The 18,476-nt window shown below is 39.0% G+C and overlaps 1 protein-coding gene across 1 annotated transcript; it reads left to right on the forward strand.

Moving 5' to 3' along the window:
• Positions 1 to 15,433: 15,433 nt before the first annotated feature.
• On the forward strand, positions 15,434 to 17,877 carry LOC130461395 (uncharacterized). Its single transcript, XM_056829488.1, has 4 exons — positions 15,434 to 15,844; positions 16,256 to 17,009; positions 17,160 to 17,347; positions 17,464 to 17,877. The coding sequence occupies exons 1-4, from the start codon at positions 15,434 to 15,436 to the stop codon at positions 17,875 to 17,877; spliced, it is 1,767 nt and encodes a 588-aa protein (XP_056685466.1).
• The last annotated feature ends 599 nt before the right edge of the window (positions 17,878 to 18,476 follow it).

Below are 18,476 nucleotides of genomic sequence, written 5' to 3' on the forward strand. Positions count from 1 at the left end.
CCAATCAGAGTCCCTCCTTTTTCAAATGTCCTTTAACCCAACAGAATTTGTAAATAAAGTTCCTCACATACGTGTCATCACCTCCTCAACTCGACTTATACTTCATCTTAATTTGTTCTTTCGGTTTATCCATTTCTAGTATTATCGATTCATAAAATAATCCTTCAATAATTTAATACCTCCTTTGAATATTATGATAGCTTTTATTATTTATTAATCTCCAAGTCAGTTATATGCACTTTTTCATTCATTCGTTTAGTTATCTTCTTCGTATACAATATGGTCACTCATCTAAAAATTTGATAATGTAGGTCTGTATTGCCAACTCCCAAGTACTTATTGTTGTGTAAATTTAAGATGGATCCTTTGAGGTTTGGTAAAGTGAAGTAGGATTATATTTTTCGCCTTCTATATGAAAACAAGAGCCCACACTTGGAAATTCATAGTCCAACCACTAGTCAAATAAAAAAGCGACTTCGCGTGTGAACTGTCAAGGAAGTAATCTAGGAGAATGTTAATTCTATGTAAACTATAATTATAGGTGTTCATTTGTCATTTGCAGGAATGGGTGTAAAACACTAAACGGGTTGTGTCTATAACGGGCTTAAAGTGGCAAAATCACACATTCTTTTACGAGCTTGACTTATTACTTATTAGCTAGTAAACAGACTCAACTAGAATACATGAGGGTATACAATCCTACAAAACATGAGTGCAAGTGTGTAAATTTCACAATAATATTGCTTAATTTTTCTACTGCCTCGATGAAAACATTAGTAATGCAGTTTTTAGTTCGGTCACCTAAAATTTGAATATGAGTGTATAAATTCTATACTAATCTCTATATGCTTGATTTTCCTATTGACACATCTTAGTTAAACTGTCAAATTTTGTCAATAGACCAGATGAATATATCTATACTAATATTTTAAAACTAGAAATATTTTACTACCATTGTGACACATGTCCCCTCCCTTTATTTGTATGTATTTAAAAAAAATAAAAAAACATCATTTCATCTCAATTTACATCAAACTCTAAAACTTCATCTACCGTTGTTTCAATATTTGCCATTTTCATTTCTCCCGTCCTTTACTGCATAAAGAAATTTGACCTTTTTTTAAATTAAAAAGAATCGTACATTACAAGAAGTAAAAACCAGTTCCACTAATAATAACCTCACTCAATCTCAATTCTCAAAGAGAAAACAAATATGCAATGCCGCATCGAGTAAATTCAGTTCCAGTAAACCAAAGTAACACTCTAACTTCTCACTCCTCATCTACTCTCTCTCCAAATCTTCAAAATATTTCTGTTTCTTCTGGTTCGTCCTTCAATGACCAACCAAATTCCATCTCCTCCTCCATTGGAGGACAATGTCAAACAATCTCAACCAATGCAGATCACCTCTCCACCTCCGATAACTTATCAGCGGAGAGGTCATCTGAATTGGATAGCCAGAGGGCCAAGGCTAAACATGCAGAATCAAGTGGTACGGTGGTGAGCGACGGTCAATCGACTCAGACACGATCCAGAACCCTCAATCTGTTCCCACAACATCCAATGATGAACCCATGTTTATCGGAGCTGGAGACAAGCCAAGCGAAGGAAATTGCATGCAGGTCGGTGAATATAGTGGAATCTCTAAAGAGAAGGGAGACAACTCATCTCAGGAGGCCAATGCCTCTAAGGGTGGGTCGTATGAACCCACTTCACATGCAAGGTTTCAGAAATCCAGCTCCACATCCAGTATTTCGCGAAGAGTTTCAGACCACGCCCTTGCTGTTCGTCACGGAAAGTCTAGATTTGGCACGATCAGATCGCTCAGTCGCCATGTTCAGAACTCAGCAGGAGGTAGTGGGAGTGCAATTTGAAGCTCAATTTTATCAGCCATTTCTGAACCATCACAGAATCTTCACTTCAATATCACCAATTCGCATCGCGGATGTAACTCTGATGAATATGACGGAGCATTGGAGGGATTGGGAGGAGTACTACCTCCCTCTGAATAGTGCTCCAGGAGCGAAACCTGTGGTGACCCTTCAACGACCCTTACCCAATTTAGGTATGAAAATTTGTCTCTGGAATGTTCGTGGTGCCTCAAAGGATAAATTTCTTCCACATGCATGGATCATTGTGGAGGATCATCGTCCTTCCATATTGGTGATGGTTGAAACAAATTGCGAAGAGTATCGGGCAAGGGAAGTTATGTATCGTCTCAGGTTTGATGACTGTAAGGTAATTCCTCCGACGGCTAAAAGGGGGGGAATTTGGCTATTTTGGAAGAAAGAGGTGGATATAGTTAGCTACACAGCATCTTTTACGCAGTTCCATGTCTTATTTCATTTTAAGAATGTGGTTCCAGATGTCCTTGTTACTGGGATGCACGCTCCTAGTGTTCCTGCAGTAAGACATCGTATGTGGAGAGACATGCAACAAAACTTACCCCCTCCTCAAACTCCTTGGCTGGTTATGGGTGATCTCAATGAGATAACAAGTCAGGCTGATAAGCAGGGTGGTAGACCATTTAGATATTCTCAATGCAAGGATATGAACAACTTTGTAGATGCTGCGGGTCTAGTTGATTTAGGATATGATGGGTGTCCTTTTACTTGGACGAATGCTAGGGATGGTGCAGCTGTTATTCGTGAAAGGTTGGATAGGGCTCTGGTCAACTCACCTTGGCTTCACATCTTCCCTCACACTAAGGTACATCATCTCCCTCGTACTTATTCTGATCATGCTCCTATTTTAATTTCTTTAGATAATCCTAGGGTTGATGGCCCCTTCCCTTTTTCGTTGTAAAGAAGTTTGGTTAGAACATGCTGATTTTTCTAATTTCTTTGTTAATAATTGGCTTTCCCCTGATTCTAATTTTTTAGAAGAGAGAGATCGTTTTCTGAACAATATTAAGAATTGGAATCATAATGTATTTGGTAATCTCTTCTATAAAAGAAAACGTCTTTTAGCTAGAATTAATGGGATTCAATTGGCTTTAGCTAATAGATATTCTGGTTTTTTGGTTAATTTGGAAAGAGATCTTTTAAAACAACTTGATGATATTTTAAATAAGGAGAGACTAATATGGGCTCAAAAAGCTGGAATTAATTGGCGTAAATATGCAGATTATAAAACTAGGTACTTCCACATTTTGGCCAAGACTAGAAAAAGTAAAGGCAAAATTCTTACTTTACAGAATGATCAGGGGGAGTGGATCACCGATCAAACAACTTTAAAATCTTTGGCGGTTAATCATTTTAATAAACTTTTACAAACCACACATGTTTTTAGCTCGTTCAAAAACTCTAGTTTGAGTCCTTGTAGTATCTCAGATTCGGACAAAACAAATCTTACTAGGGAGGTTACTATGGAAGAGGTCAAGTATAACCTTTTTAATATGGACCCTATAAAGTGTCCCGGTCCCGATGGTATTCAAGCGGTCTTTTTCCAAAAGTATTGGGATTCTTTAGGGACTAAGGTTTGGAATTTTTGTGTGGATTGTTTTAGGACCGGAAAGATACCTCATATTATTAATGAATCGTACATTTCTCTAGTTCCGAAGAATGATAATCCTACTCTTATAACGCATTTTCGTCCTATTGGTCTTTGTAATACTATTTATAAATTAATTACAAAGATAATTTCTTCAAGAATAAAATGTTTTTTACATAGAATTATTAGTCCTTTACAATCCCGTTTTATAAAAGGAAGAGGTATTGAAGATAATGTCATTTTGATTAAGGAAGTAGCTCACTATTTCCACAAGTGAAGAAAGGGTCAAAATATTTTTGCTTTGAAACTTGATTTAACTAAAGCTTACGATAGTTTAGAGTGGGACTTTATTCGGGATACTTTAGTGTGGTTTGATTTTCCAGATAGTTTGATTAGGCTGATTATGTGTTGTATTACTACACCTTCAATTTCGGTCTTGTGGAATGGTGAGATTACTTCTGCCTTCAACCCTACTAGGGGAATTCGACAGGGAGATCCTCTTTCTTCTTACATTTTTGTGTTATGTTTAGATCGTCTCTCTACTTTAATCGAAGAAAAGGTTAGAAGTAATGATTGGAAGCCTTTAAAGCTAACTAAGTCTATTCGAATATCTCATGTTTTTTATGCGGACGATGTTTTCTTATTTGGCAACGCCACTAGGAATAATTTGGATGTTGTTTTAAATACCTTGGAGGATTTTGGCAACCTGTCTGGACTTCGGCTTAACATCCAAAAATCTTCTTTAATCTTTCCAATGAAAATGAGTCATGTTGTCAGGAATGATCTCTTAGCTGGTCATGATTTTAGAGTCACTAGTTGTTTTGGAAAATATTTGGGTGTAGATATTAGACCTAATAAGCTCAAAATCAGTAATTTTATGGGGTTGTTAGATAAAACTATGAATCGTATAAAGGGTTGGCAAGCTAAACTTCTTAACATGGCTGGACGATGCACTTTGGTCAAGTTAGTTCTTAATTCTTATCCTCTTTACTCTATGCAAACTAGTATTCTGCCATGTAGTGTTCTTAATCTGTTAGAGAAAAATTGTAGAAGATTTCTGTGGAATAAGGTGGACAGATCGCATTATGTTCCTCGTACAAATTGGAGTGCAATTACTAAACCTATGAACTTAGGTGGGTTGGGAATTAGGAAACTCAAGGAGTGGAATTTGGCTTTTATGGCAAAATTGGGATGGAAAATGATAAATAATCCAGAAAAATTGTGGGTGCGGGTTTTCAAAGACAAATATTTAAAGAAATCCAATTTCTTGGATTATTTGCCATCTTCCACCAATTCACCAATTTGGAGAGACATTTTGAAAGGTCGTCATATTTTAGCAAATGGTTTAATTATGGGAATTGGGAATGGGGAAAGTACTTCTCTTTGGTATCACCATTGGGTTGGGGATGGACCGTTGTATAAGTTTATGAATAGAGACGTCCCGGAGTCTAAGGCCCATTGGTTTGTTAGTCATATCATTCGAGATCATAAATGGTATTTGGAGGACATTAGACATCTTATTTCTGAGGATATTTGCATCCTAATTCAAGCTACTCCTATATCTAATCAAAACCAAGAAGATTTTATTCGATGGAGATTTTCTAATAATGGTAACTTCACCATAAAGTCAGCTTATTTCTCGGTTTGTGAGTCCTTCTGGAACCCTAATCCTAATATCTTTAATTGGAAAGCTTTATGGAAAGTTAAGTGCCCTTTCAAATATAAAATGCTTCTTTGGAATGCAGCCCATGAAATTCTACCAGTAGTTGAGAAACTTTCGCATTTCATCCCCAACTTAGTTCCAAATTGTACTAGATGCAATTTAAATGCTGAAAATCATTTGCAACTTTTTCGGGATTGTTGTGAATCTAGTATAATATGGAACTTTGTTTTTCAAAGAATCAGCTTTCCTAAGAGTATTAATCTAAATTTGTTTTTCAATAGTAATTGGAGTCAGTGGATCTGTTTTAATATGTCACAGGGAATGGATTGGAAAGTTCTCTTTTGTGTTTGTCTTTGGCATCTTTGGAAATCCAGGAATATGGCAGTCTTTGATCAGAAAATGAAAAAAGTCTTTTCCATATTTAACTCAATATTCGTGGATTTCTCTGCCACTAATCACATTTTGCAGGGTAAAGGAAAAGAAAAAGAGAGCCATGCTGATAGACTAAGGAAAGCTTGGAAAGCACCTCCAGAAGGCTACATCAAACTCAATACAGATGGCGCCTGGAAAGCAATCAACAAAGCAGGAGGTGGGGGTGTCTTTAGAAGGCCTACTGGTTCCTGGTTTTTGGGATACTCATGCAAATACTTCTCTGTCTCCCCCTTGGCTGCTGAACTTGATGCTGTAAAAGATGGTTTAATCATGGCGGAGGAGTTTGGAATCAGGAAGCTGGAAGTTGAAACTGATGCTATTTCTCTGAAGATTATGCTGGATACTCTGGATCAGAATTATCATCATGAATTATCTCCAATCATCAATGATGTTGTAGGTTTGTTAACAAAATTTGAGCAAGTAGAATTCATGCACATCCCAAGAGCAAATAACACTGTTGCGCATGAGCTTGCTGCATATGGGATGAGTATGCTAGAAAAGAAGAAGGTGCATTATGTTGTTCCAGATTTTGCAAAGGATGTTTTTGAGAAGGACTTTCATGTTATCTCCCCTCGTACTGGTGTAGAAGATCCTTTTCCACCAGTTGGAGATGCGGGAGAGGTGCTAGAGGTTAATGATTCAACCATGGTAGAGGATATAGATACCTCAGAAGATCATTTCCTGGTGGGTTCTATTCCAATATCTGTAAGGCAAGATGGAGCAGGATCTTCATTAGGTGCTCAAGATGAATCAGGTTATGATAAACATAGCAAGGATAAAGGGAAGGCCATTATGCTGGAAAAATAGATTTAAGAAGTCCCTTTCTCTTCACCTAGATGGATTAATTAGTGGAAGTGTAATCTATGTGTTGTTTGTCTTTTGGACCCTAGGTGAAGTTTTTGGTGGCAATGTTGGTAGTCTTAACAATATCTATATCTGTATCTTTTGGGCCGCAAGTTTTTGGGTTTGGGCCAATGTAGTTTGTAATCTCGTTTCCGCTAGTGCGGTTTAATCTAATATAAATCTTCGTTGTGTGTGAAAAAAAAGAGTAAAGTAAAAAACAGTGAAGGTCGGCTATGTTAAGAATGATAATAGCGTGGGCGACCGATAAATGACAAATTCTATTAGGGGCCGTTTGGTTGGGGGTCTTTAGCAAAGGGAAAGGGAATGAAAAGTATTCATTCCCTTTGTTGTTGTTTGTAACACCATTTCAATCATTCCCTTTACCCTCTCTATTACCCCAAAAACCTCTACTTGATTCCCCACCCCCCCCCCCAAGGGTTTTGTATTCCCTTTCCCCATGTAACCAAGTACATCACCTGATGTCCAGCCCAACCAACTAACCCGTGATCGCCGCCCTCCCAACCACTCGACCACCACCGTCACCTCCGAGACCACCACCACCACCACCGTCACCTCCGAGACCACCACCACCACCTCCGATACCATCACCGTCATCTTCGAAAACCAACCTTAATAACCCGAGGTCATTGATATATGCGTTTTATATAGAGTTTTTACCCCCGTCCCTTAGTACTTTTATGTATCAAACGTGCTCTTAGGAGCCGTTTCTAGTACTAATGTGTGTTATTGAGTTTCAGGTTTGATTATGAGAAATTGGTCGTTTTAGACCCGTTTCATTGTTGATCAAGGCCACTATATGAGTCCGAGAAGTTCGGGACTTCCATCGTCGACTTTCGGGAGCCTTAGATGCTTATGTTTGAGCCCCGGGAGTTAGACTTGGCGATACGGGCGAGATACATTGAAGATTGCAAATCGCCCTGGAAGCTGAGGGCGAAATGCAACCATCGGGCGGAATTATAAGCAAGCCAAGTTCATCAACGCGAACCCGATCGGGCGCAGCTCGCCCGATCCGGATCGGGCGGTCAATCTGGAGGCTTTGTGGATATTTCGCAATCCGCCCGATCGGGCGGATTTTGGCCCGATCGGGCCGACTATCGAGTGATTCGCCCGATCGGGCGAAGCGTCGCCCGATCGGGCGACGCCAACCTCCAGCAGTTTTTCGCGTTTTTAATCCCGTTTTTAGGCCTTATTTTGGCAAAACTATATAAGCAAACTTGTTTTATTTTTTAGGGACATCTTATTTTCCAGCACTAAACCCTTAGTTTATTTTTCTAAGTTTTATTTCCTCTCTACATTAATTCAAACACTTAGTTCGATTGATATAAAAACACAAGCTTTCAATTTCCATTGTTGGAGAATTAGGTATTGTTTCTTACTTTAATTTATTCTATTGCTTTGATCATGTTTTCCATTATGTTAATCGCTTTGTTATTAGTTATCATGAGTGAGTAGTTTAATTTCTAGGGTTTAGGGGATCCATGAATGCATGATTGGGATTATATGTGGACTTGATCATTTGATTGATTGATTATAATTTCTATAGCTTATTATCATTGCTCGTCAATTCTGTTCGGCCGGACTATTTTGATTTGAGTTTGATTAACCTTGGATTATGCGCCGAGAGGTATAAATCTGATGTTTTTGGTCTGTGGCTATTAGATAGGAATTATTTCTAGTACGTAGCGAGAGCCCGCTAGTTGTTCTATCCTAAGGGATTCATAAGATTCGAGAGATGCATGTTTTCCTAGTTATGATTGTTAATTAATTGTTATTGTCCGTTGTCCAATCCCGGTCTGCATTTGTGGTGAACCGCTGCCCTAGATTCCATTAATATTGTTATATTCCAGTTTGATTATTTGCCTTAGCTTAATATACAAACCAATCCAATTCTTTGTTACCAGTAGTCTAGATTAGTTAATTAATAGTAGAAAGAACATTGTTTCCCTGTGGATACGATCCCTGCTTCCCTTGCTATATTTTTAGTTGGTGAACGTTAGGTTTATCTTTGATAGGAGTGCGATTTAGCCTGTCAAATTTAGGCGCCGTTGCCGGGGAAACAGTTTAATTTTCTGCTATTAATTTTATGATCTAGATTATTTTCTTGAGTCTCATATAACTTCCAGTTATTTGAGACCATGTATGTATTTTATTTTCTTTAGTTTATTTTTTTTGAACTTTTTTATTTTTTTATTTCCCCCCCCCCCCCCCTGAAAAAATGGATTATTATTCTTTCCCTCAATTCGTAAATGAGCCTTTTTGGGTGTATTTTGATAGGCTTAATGATTTTATTGGTTACCACAATCTTAATCTTTGGGATTCTTGTGGTTTTGCTTATGGTGGTTTAAATGAGTATACAAGGAATGTGATAGAAAGTAGATTTAATGGTGATTTTCGAGCCTTGTCTTTGGATGATATGTGGGATTACTATATGTGGTTTGCAAGGGATTTGTATGAGCGTGGAATGGCCACTCATGTTACATGTGCTAATCCAAATTATGAGCATAATCTACATGGTTCTACCCCCTCTCCCTTGAATGCTTGTTATAATGAGGTGCATTCTAATGTTTATGATAATCATGTTTATTCTAATGACTTATCTAACCCTTGCATGGATATCAATGTTTTGCCTCATGATTCCACTGTTGCTTCTCCCGTGTATTATTGTGAACCCTTGCCCAATCTTGTTCAACCCAAATCAGAAAGCAGAGATAGCTTCTTAGAGGAATTAAGAAGATTAAACTCTGAGATTGTGATTCAGTGTACTAGATCTCAAGAGGCTACTAATGAGATTATTAAAGCTAGTAAGGCAACTCTTGAGAGATTTAGAAAAGTTCAAGAAATTATTGAAAATAATGATTCGAGTTGTGTTGGGGATGGGGGTCAACTGAGTGAACCCATAGGCAACCATGAGTGGGAGGAACTTATAACAGAGGTTGAGGATGAGTTGGAGGATGATGATGTGACTGTTGGATCAATGGATGAAGGATTTGTTGAAACTGAAAAGTCATATGTTATAGAGCAAGTCCATGAGGAAGTTGAAGTTGATAAAACCTTTGTTGTTGTGCCAACCCCTACCCCTCATATTCCAAGTCCAGGAAGGGTTAATCTTAGCCCCGTTTACACCGTCTCACTCCCCTTCTCTTTCCCCATAAAACCTTTGCTTGAGGATCTTCCTCCTCCCCACGAAAATCAAAAGCCCAATGACCCAATAGAGTATGTTCCTCTTTGTGAATCTTTTGCAGGTACTTATAGTACTTACAAAGAAGAGGTGGATGCTTTGCAGAGAGCTCTATATGGTGAAGAGCTTGTCCACCATGAATTCCAAAACACAGAGAGAGTTATTTCATTTATCATTGAGGTTGAAGAATCAATAGTCCGCGAAAACAACTTCCATAAGGAGAGTATGCCTACTTTCTCTTTTCCTTCTTTTTCTTATTCTTCTTTTTTTATTGTTTTTTCTTTTTGTTCTTCTTCCTTTAGGCATCCTACTCCTTACTGCCATAAAGCTCATTCGGACTTTATGAAAATGTTGCTGTTGATTATCGTGCATGTCTTATTGCACGAAAGATGTGCGAGTGCGCATGACAAGCTTCTGCGCTCGTTGGTTGGTTATTTACTAATCAATCGCTTTGAGGGAGGCACATAAGAGTTGGAGCCGGAGGGGTTCAATGAAGATTGCGACCCTCGATCTCCACTCCTTCAAGCACTGAGGACATTGCTGAGTTTGGCTTGGGGGAGGTATGTGTTAATGCTTTCTAGATTAGTTTATTGCTTTGAAAAAAAAAAATACAAAAATACGTTCCGATGAATACAAAACCATGCTTCCCTGTGCCCCTTGATTGTAAACTGTTTTGATTCTTGGTTTTTGATGACGAGCATTGTTGATTTGTTAACCATGATTTGAGATCCGATTACTTTGATGCCTTGACATGAGTCAACTCTGACCAACTACTTGTGGACTTGGTGCTTGACTAGTTGACTTGGTTAGGATGTGTGATAGCTTCCTGGTGTGCCATTGATTTTGAGTATTGGTTTGCAACTATTAGTAATGTTTTATGACTCATATACATGCACATTGTGGAGGACGAAGGCATTTTTCTATTTAGGTAGCCTTCAGATGAAATTAGATACGCTTGTTCCCTCTTTTTCTACCCATGTTGTGCATGTGCCATTTATTCGGTGACTAACCACATTACAAGCCCGTAAATTCCCCATTGGTTACTAGTCCCAAGCCTAGCTTGGGGGAGCTAATAGTAGTGAGGTGAGGGAGTTGCAGTGTGGTACATTTTGAGCATATTGAGTATTGAAAAGGGAAATTCTTCTTATCATGATTGTTGTTGAAAAAAATGAAATGAAAGAATGAATGAGATGAGGAGAATAAAAGAAAAAAATCGTGTGAAGGTTCCAAAAACAAAAAACAAAAAAAAAAAAAAAAAAAAAAAAATTGAGCAAAAAAAAAAAAAAAAAAAAAGAAGGAAAAATCGTTATTCTCAAGAAAATTCAAAGCATTGTTTCACTCAAGTATTGTAATTTCTTATCTTTATGAGTGATTGATTTTAATTGTGAAAAAGAAAGGCAAGAAAGTATAGTGTGGTTTGTTTGTTGTTTCATCATGTGTTGAGTGGGAAGTTGTGGTTGTGGTCATCATTTGTGGTTGACCATGGTTTTGCTAGGATTTATGCTCCCCAAAGCCAAGGCTTTAAGCTCACATTTTATCCAAATTTACCGCACCCTTACCTAAGCCTAACATTACAAGCTTGAAAGACCTTCCGACCTTTGTGCATAGAGTTGTATTAATGTGAAATTAGTTGTTTATCAATGCAAGTTATGACATGACACATTTCGAGTCGACTATTAGGTTGAGTGTATGTTTTTCTAGACACACGAGTGTTGTGAGTTTGGGAGGGCATTGTTCACTTATATGTTAGGAGGAGAGCGAACGGGTACATCTTTTATCCGCCACATAAATGAGTGACGAGTATGTGAGCACTAGTCTTGAATTCCAATGTGCATTTTTGGTTCGCTTTGCGTGACGATTGTTAAGGCAGATTAGCGGTTGGATGGATTTGATTGGTTGACATTGATGCATGCTTGTTGGATTTTGCCTTGAATCGTATCCATTGTTTTAAGATGTGTTTGGGGTGAAGTTGATTTATGTATTCATCGATGATTTCTTTGCTTAGGGGCAAGCAAAGATCTAGCTTGGGGGAGTTTGATATATGCGTTTTATATAGAGTTTTTACCCCCGTCCCTTAGTACTTTTATGTATCAAACGTGCTCTTAGGAGCCGTTTCTAGTACTAATGTGTGTTATTGAGTGTGCCTTAAGTTTCAGGTTTGATTATGAGAAATTGGTCGTTTTAGACCAGTTTCATTGTTGATCAAGGCCACTATATGAGTCCGAGAAGTTCGGGACTTCCATCGTCGACTTTCGGGAGCCTTAGATGCTTATGGTTGAGCCCCGGGAGTTAGACTTGGCGATACGGGCGAGATACATTGAAGATTGCAAATCGCCCTGGAAGCTGAGGGCGAAATGCAACCATCGGGCGGAATTATAAGCAAGCCAAGTTCATCAACGCGAGCCCGATCGGGCGCAGCTCGCCCGATCCGGATCGGGCGGTCAATCTGGAGGCTTTGTGGAGATTTCGCAATCCGCCCGATCGGGCGGATTTTGGCCCGATCGGGCCGACTATCGAGTGATTCGCCCGATCGGGCGACGCCAACCTCCAGCAGTTTTTCGCGTTTTTAATCCCGTTTTTAGGCCTTATTTTGGCAAAACTATATAAGCAAACTTGTTTTATTTTTTAGGGACATCTTATTTTCCAGCACTAAACCCTTAGTTTATTTTTCTAAGTTTTATTTCCTCTCTACATTAATTCAAACACTTAGTTCGATTGATATAAAAACACAAGCTTTCAATTTCCATTGTTGGAGAATTAGGTATTGTTTCTTATTTTTATTTATTCTATTGCTTTGATCATGTTTTCCATTATGTTAATCGCTTTGTTATTAGTTATCATGAGTGAGTAGTTTAATTTCTAGGGTTTAGGGGATCCATGAATGCATGATTGGGATTATATGTGGACTTGATTATTTGATTGATTGATTATAATTTCTATAGCTTATTATCATTGCTCGTCAATTCTGTTCGGCCGGACTATTTTGATTTGAGTTTGATTAACCTTAGATTATGCGCCGAGAGGTATAAATCTGATGTTTTTGGTCTGTGGCTATTAGATAGGAATTATTTCTAGTACGTAGCGAGAGCCCGCTAGTTGTTCTATCCTAAGGGATTCATAAGATTCGAGAGATGCATGTTTTCCTAGTTATGATTGTTAATTAATTGTTATTGTCCGTTGTCCAATCCCGGTCTGCATTTGTGGTGAACCGCTGCCCTAGATTCCCTTAATATTGTTATATTCCAGTTTGATTATTTGCCTTAGCTTAATATACAAACCAATCCAATTCTTTGTTACCAGTAGTCTAGATTAGTTAATTAATAGTAGAAAGAACATTGTTTCCCTGTGGATACGATCCCTGCTTCCCTTGCTATATTTTTAGTTGGTGAACGTTAGGTTTATCTTTGATAGGAGTGCGATTTAGCCTGTCAGTCATCGCCCCCAACCACCTGACTCACCACCTCTCTCCGTCAAAAAACACCACCATCCCTCCTTAAACATGATTTTATATGGTCAAATTCGACCATAGAAACTCTAGATCTAGAGTTTTAATGGTCGAATTTGACCTTTAAAACCTCAATTTTGACTTTCATAACAAACATCTAGAAGAGAGTAAAAACAATAACGGCGGCGGCGAGAGTGAAACTGGGCGGCGAGAGAGAAGGAGAGGAAGGAGGAGGCGGCGGAACGTGGGCGACGGCGGAGAGGAAGGAGGGAGAAGAAAAGGTGGGCTGCGGCGGAGAGGAAGGAGGGAGAAGAAGAGGTTGGCTGCGGCGGAGATGAAGGAGGGAGAAGAAGAGGTGGGCTGCGGCGGAGAGGGAGTAGAGAGAAGGAGAGGGAAGGAGAAACGTGGGCGGCGACGGAGAGGAAGGAGAAACGTGGGCGGCAGCAGAGAGAACGAAGGTAGAAGGAGAGGGCAACGGCGGCGAAACGTGGGCAACGGCGGCGGAACCGGGCGGCGGGGGGAGGAGGGAGAAGGAGAGGAAGGAGACAGACCTGAAAAAAAAACCTACGCAAACAACTTAACAAATCAAAGGGATTTCCTTTCCTTTCCCCCTCTTTCCCTTTGTTGATTCCATTCCCTTTACCTCATTTGAACCAAACGCCCCCTTACTATCTAGCTTGCCTTTCATGCCAAGTACGGACTCACTACTCATTAGTCATTACACTTTTCAACCACGTTGTCGCTCCAAACAAATTACTCGATCTACTTCTTCTTTTTCTTTTTTTTAAACACTGGATCTACTCTTTTAAGTTACTATTACCACCGCCAAAATTTGCAGGGTCAGTTAGTTCACAATCAAAAGAATAATTATACCTATATGTTTGTTCCTTGTCACTAAATTGTTGACTTAATTTAAATACTCCGTAGTTGCAACCATAAAACAATCATTTAAAATGATTGGAGCATTTTGATTGGCACGGTGTTTAATAAAGGTGAGTTGATTTATTAAAGAATAAAAAAAGTGGGGTAACTATAGATTAAATAATTGAAATAAAAGATAATGGAAGTGAGGTAAGTGGTGTAATTAAGTGTGGATTAAATCTCTATTGTATAAAGAACTCCTGAGATCATTAATATAAATAGTCTTTTGGTGCCCCCCTATAAAATAGACTATAATGTTCTCAAAGACAATTTACTAAATAAATAAATTACCTGGTTCGAATTTTGACTATGGAGAACTGTGAGAAGGTGTTAAAGGGTGGCCCTCAATTTTTTGATTCTAAACCACTCATTATCAAACCTTGGTCTCAGGATGTAAACTGTGCTAAAGAAACTATCAAAACCCTCCACCAGGGCTGGATGTCAAAAACTGGGGGGAGAAGAGGCTATACAAGATAGATGGTCAAGTTGGTAAACCTATCAAGGTTGATCAAGCTAAATCAAAGAGGGATAAATTGTTGTTTGCTAAGGTGCTAGTAGATGTTCAGATGGATCAACTATTTCCCACCACTATCCAGCTCTTGAATGAAAAAGGTTTGGTGGTGAACCAACAGGTAGACTATGATTGGGTTCCACTAGATTGCAGTGTATGCAAAGGTATAGGCCACAAGGATGATGCCTGCAAACACAATAAAAAGCAAGCTCAATTCAAGAAAGTGTGGATCATGAAGACTTCTAAACCTGCTAGTGGTCATGTTACCGTCACTGCGCCTTCTGCAGTCCAACAGTCCCAAAACACCACCCTTCAGATAGATGAGGAGGGATTTACACTAGCTACTGGTTTCAGTAAATAAAAGTGTCAGGAACTTAGGCCAGTTCAGACAAGGAATAGTTTCCAGATTTTACATGAAGAGGAGGATAGGGTGGCACTTGAATCACACAAGAGTAATGTCTCTACTGTTGCCGGTTCTTTAGACCTGGGGTGGGATTCCCCTGTGTCTAATGGATAATATATCTTGTTGGAATGTGAGGGGACTGAACAGGAGAAGAAAACAACTGGAGGTGAGGAAATTTCTTTTCACACACCAAAATAAGCTATTCAGCTTCCTAGAGACAAAGGTAAAGGCTCCTAAATTGGGTGCTCTTTACCTTACTGTTTGTTCTAGCTGGTGTTTCACTACAAATATCTGTCAAAATGCTAGTGGTAGGATTATTTTAGGGTGGGATCCGGATGTTTTTGATGTTGATATTAGGAGTATGAGCTCCCAGTTCATTCATTGTCACATAACTCCTAAGGGTATTTGTCTTTCTTTCTTTCAATGGTATATTCATTTATGGTATGTCTGAAAAGAAGGATAGGGTGGTGTTGTGGGAGGACTTAGTTGGTCTGCCTGGTAATATCCACTACCCTTGGATAATAATGGGGGACTTTAACTCAATCATGGCTATGGAGGATAGAATTGGGACCCCTGTTAGATTCTCAGAAATTCAGCCTATGAGGGAGTGTATGGCTTCTTGTGAACTTTTGGAGGTTAAATTTGTTGGTAAGCAGTTCACCTGGACTAACAAGCAAGATGGGGTCAATATAGTGCTTTCTAGAATTGATAGGGTGCTAGAAAATTCTCGTTGGGAGGATGTTTTCTGTACTGCAGAGTCAACTTGTCTCCCTGAGGATACCTTCGATCATTGTCCCATGGTGTTAAGCTGTTATAGGTCTTCCCATATTAAGAAGCCCTTCAAATTCTACAACATGTGGACTAGTGCATATGGGTTTCTTCCTTTGGTTCAGCATAATTGGGATAAAGTGGTTCAGGGGTGCCACATGTACAAGGTTCTATAGAAGCTCAAGTGGATCAATATTCACTTGAAAGCTCTTAATAAAGTAGGGTTCTCTTCTGTTGAAGCTACTAGCCTTAAATGTCATCAAGAATTATTGCAGGCCCAGAATGCCCTTCATGGTGACCCCACTAATAGTGAGTTAGCCACAATTGAGAAGCTTGCTGGTGAAAAGTAAAAAGAAGCACATGCCAACTACCTTTCTTTCTTGAACCAAACTGCTAAAACTCAGTGGTTGGTGTTAGGTGATGAAAACTATAAATTATTTCATATGAGCATAAAGCATAGAAGGAAACAAAATAAGATCAATTTTATTCATAATACTTCTAGTGAATGGATTCAATCCTCTAAGGGGGTCTAGGAGGCCTTCACCATTTTTTACTCTTCTCTTTTATGTGATACCAAGGTGGATAGGTCTCATGTTAATCCAGTCATTGTGGATCAAGGGGAAAGGCTAACTGATATCCACAAGGGGTTGCTTAACTGCAATTTCCAAGAGAATGACATTAAGGGGGTCTTGGATTCTATTCCTATTAACAAATCCCCTGGGCTTGATGGATTCAATAGCATGTTCTTTAAAGCTGCCTTGCCCATCATTAAAAGAGATGTGTGTTTGGTTGTAAATGATTTCTTCCTAACAGGGAAAATCTTGAGGGAAATCAATATCACTTCAATTTATTTGACCCCTAAGGTCATAGTGCCAGCTTATATAGGGAACTTTAGGCCAATTGCTTGTTGTTCAGTTCTGTACAAATGCATCTCCAAACTTATGTGCAAAAAGCTCAGTCAATTTCTTCCAGAAATCATCTCCCCTAATCAAGGAGCCTTTGTTGCTGGCAGATCCATTCTGCATAATTTATTGATGTGTCAGGACATTATTAAACACTACAACAGGGGGACCACGAGACCAAGTTGTATGATGAAACTTGATTTGAAGAAAGCCTATGATACATTTGAATGGAAATTCATTGAGGAGATCATGCTTGAATTAGGTTTCCCTCCCTTCTTTGTGAACCTAGTCATGACATGTCTGTCTACCACTCAATACTCAATTTTGATTAATGGAGCTCCTTCGCCTCTAATCCAACCTATAAGAGGGTTGAGACAGGGAGACCCCTTTCTCCTCTACTCTTTACCTTGTGGATGGAGTACTTCTCCAGGTCTATGAAGTTGGTGGCCACTGGCCAGTCACCCCCAATTTAGGTTTCATTCTAGGTGTAGATCCCTTGGGCTCAATCATCTGTGCTTTGCAGATGATCTCCTCATGTTCTAAAATGGAGATACTCATTCAGTATAACTTATGTTTGAAGTCTTCAGACTGTTCTCTGAAACCACTGTCCTTCATGTGAATCCCTCTAAATCCTCAATGTATTGTTGTGGGATGGATCCTCGCACTAATGCTGCAATTGGTACAATTTCTGGGTTTCAACTTGATACTTGCCTTTTAAGTATCTTAGGGTGCCTATTATCTCCAGGAAGATTCAAGCTGGTGACTGTGGTATTCTAGTGGAGAAGATGGTTGCTAGAATCAAGGTGTGGAGCTCTAGACACCTCCCTTTTCCAGGGAGGATGCAAATCATCAACTCAGTTCTAATGAGTATAAGTATATACTAGGGCCAGATTTTCCTTATTCCAGTTGTTGTTATATGGAATATTAATGTTGTATGCAGGTCTTACCTATGTTTTGGTGTGTATGATGACAAAAGACCTGGTAATGTCATCTGGGACAAACTTTGTACTGATAAGGATCATGGTGATCTTGGGTTCAGAAACTTGGCAATTTGGAACCAAGCAGCTATTGGCAAACTAGCCTGGGCTATTGAGAAAAAGAAAGACAATATGTGGGTCAAGTGGGTTCATGCTCTGTATATCAAGGATAAGAGATGGCAACAATATTCTCCTACTCTAGCTGTCAGTTGGGCTGTTAAATATATATGTAAGGTGAAACAGTTGTGTACTGAGAAGCTTTTGTCTACTTCTTGGCTTAATGGTGCTAAATACTCCATCAAGAGGTTTATCATTCTTTAAAAACTCAACATGCTAAAGCTCCTCGAGCTAGGTATGTTTGGAACAGGTTCACACTTCCCAACACATGGGTTTACTACCTGGTTGGCCTTGCTTGATAGGCTAAAGACCAAGAACAAGTTATTTCAATATGGCATTGGTGATAACAACCTGTGTGCTATCTATAGTGGTGCACCGGAAACTAGTGCGCACTTATTCTTTGAATGCTCCTACATCAAGGAGTGCTTTACTGTAGTCTTGGATTGGCTGGGTGTCATGATGAGAAGATATTTTTTTATTCAAGTGCTCCATTGGTTCAGAACCTACTGCAGGAACTCTTTCAAGCAGAAGGTTTTCTATGCTGTTATTGCTAGAGTTCTCTATCAGGTGTGGAAAGCAAGAAATTCAGTTATTTGGGATCGTTTGTTCCTACAGTGGATTCCCTTATGGAAGGCCTCAAGTTTGATATCAAGCACATAGTACTAAAGATACATAGCAAGAAAATTAGTACAGCCAATATAAGTTGGTTAATTAGTTTGTAATTAGCCTTGTCTTGTTTTAGACTTAGACTTAGCCTAAGTCTAAGTTGTTTTGGTTTGTTGTCCTTGGTCTGACTTACTAAG

This window comes from Spinacia oleracea, chromosome 5, assembly GCF_020520425.1.
Source record: "Spinacia oleracea cultivar Varoflay chromosome 5, BTI_SOV_V1, whole genome shotgun sequence".
Lineage (NCBI taxonomy): Eukaryota > Viridiplantae > Streptophyta > Magnoliopsida > Caryophyllales > Amaranthaceae > Spinacia > Spinacia oleracea.

Excerpts from the sequence above, each read along its gene's own strand:
- LOC130461395 (XM_056829488.1), top strand. The coding sequence starts at position 15,434 with ATGGGGGACTTTAACTCAATCATGGCTATGGAGGATAGAATTGGGACC. Across the intron at positions 15,845-16,255 it reads AGGGGTGCCACATGTACAAG|GTGGATAGGTCTCATGTTAA; the intron begins GTTCTATAGAAG and ends TGTGATACCAAG. Across the intron at positions 17,348-17,463 it reads GATTCAAGCTGGTGACTGTG|GGCCAGATTTTCCTTATTCC; the intron begins GTATTCTAGTGG and ends AGTATATACTAG.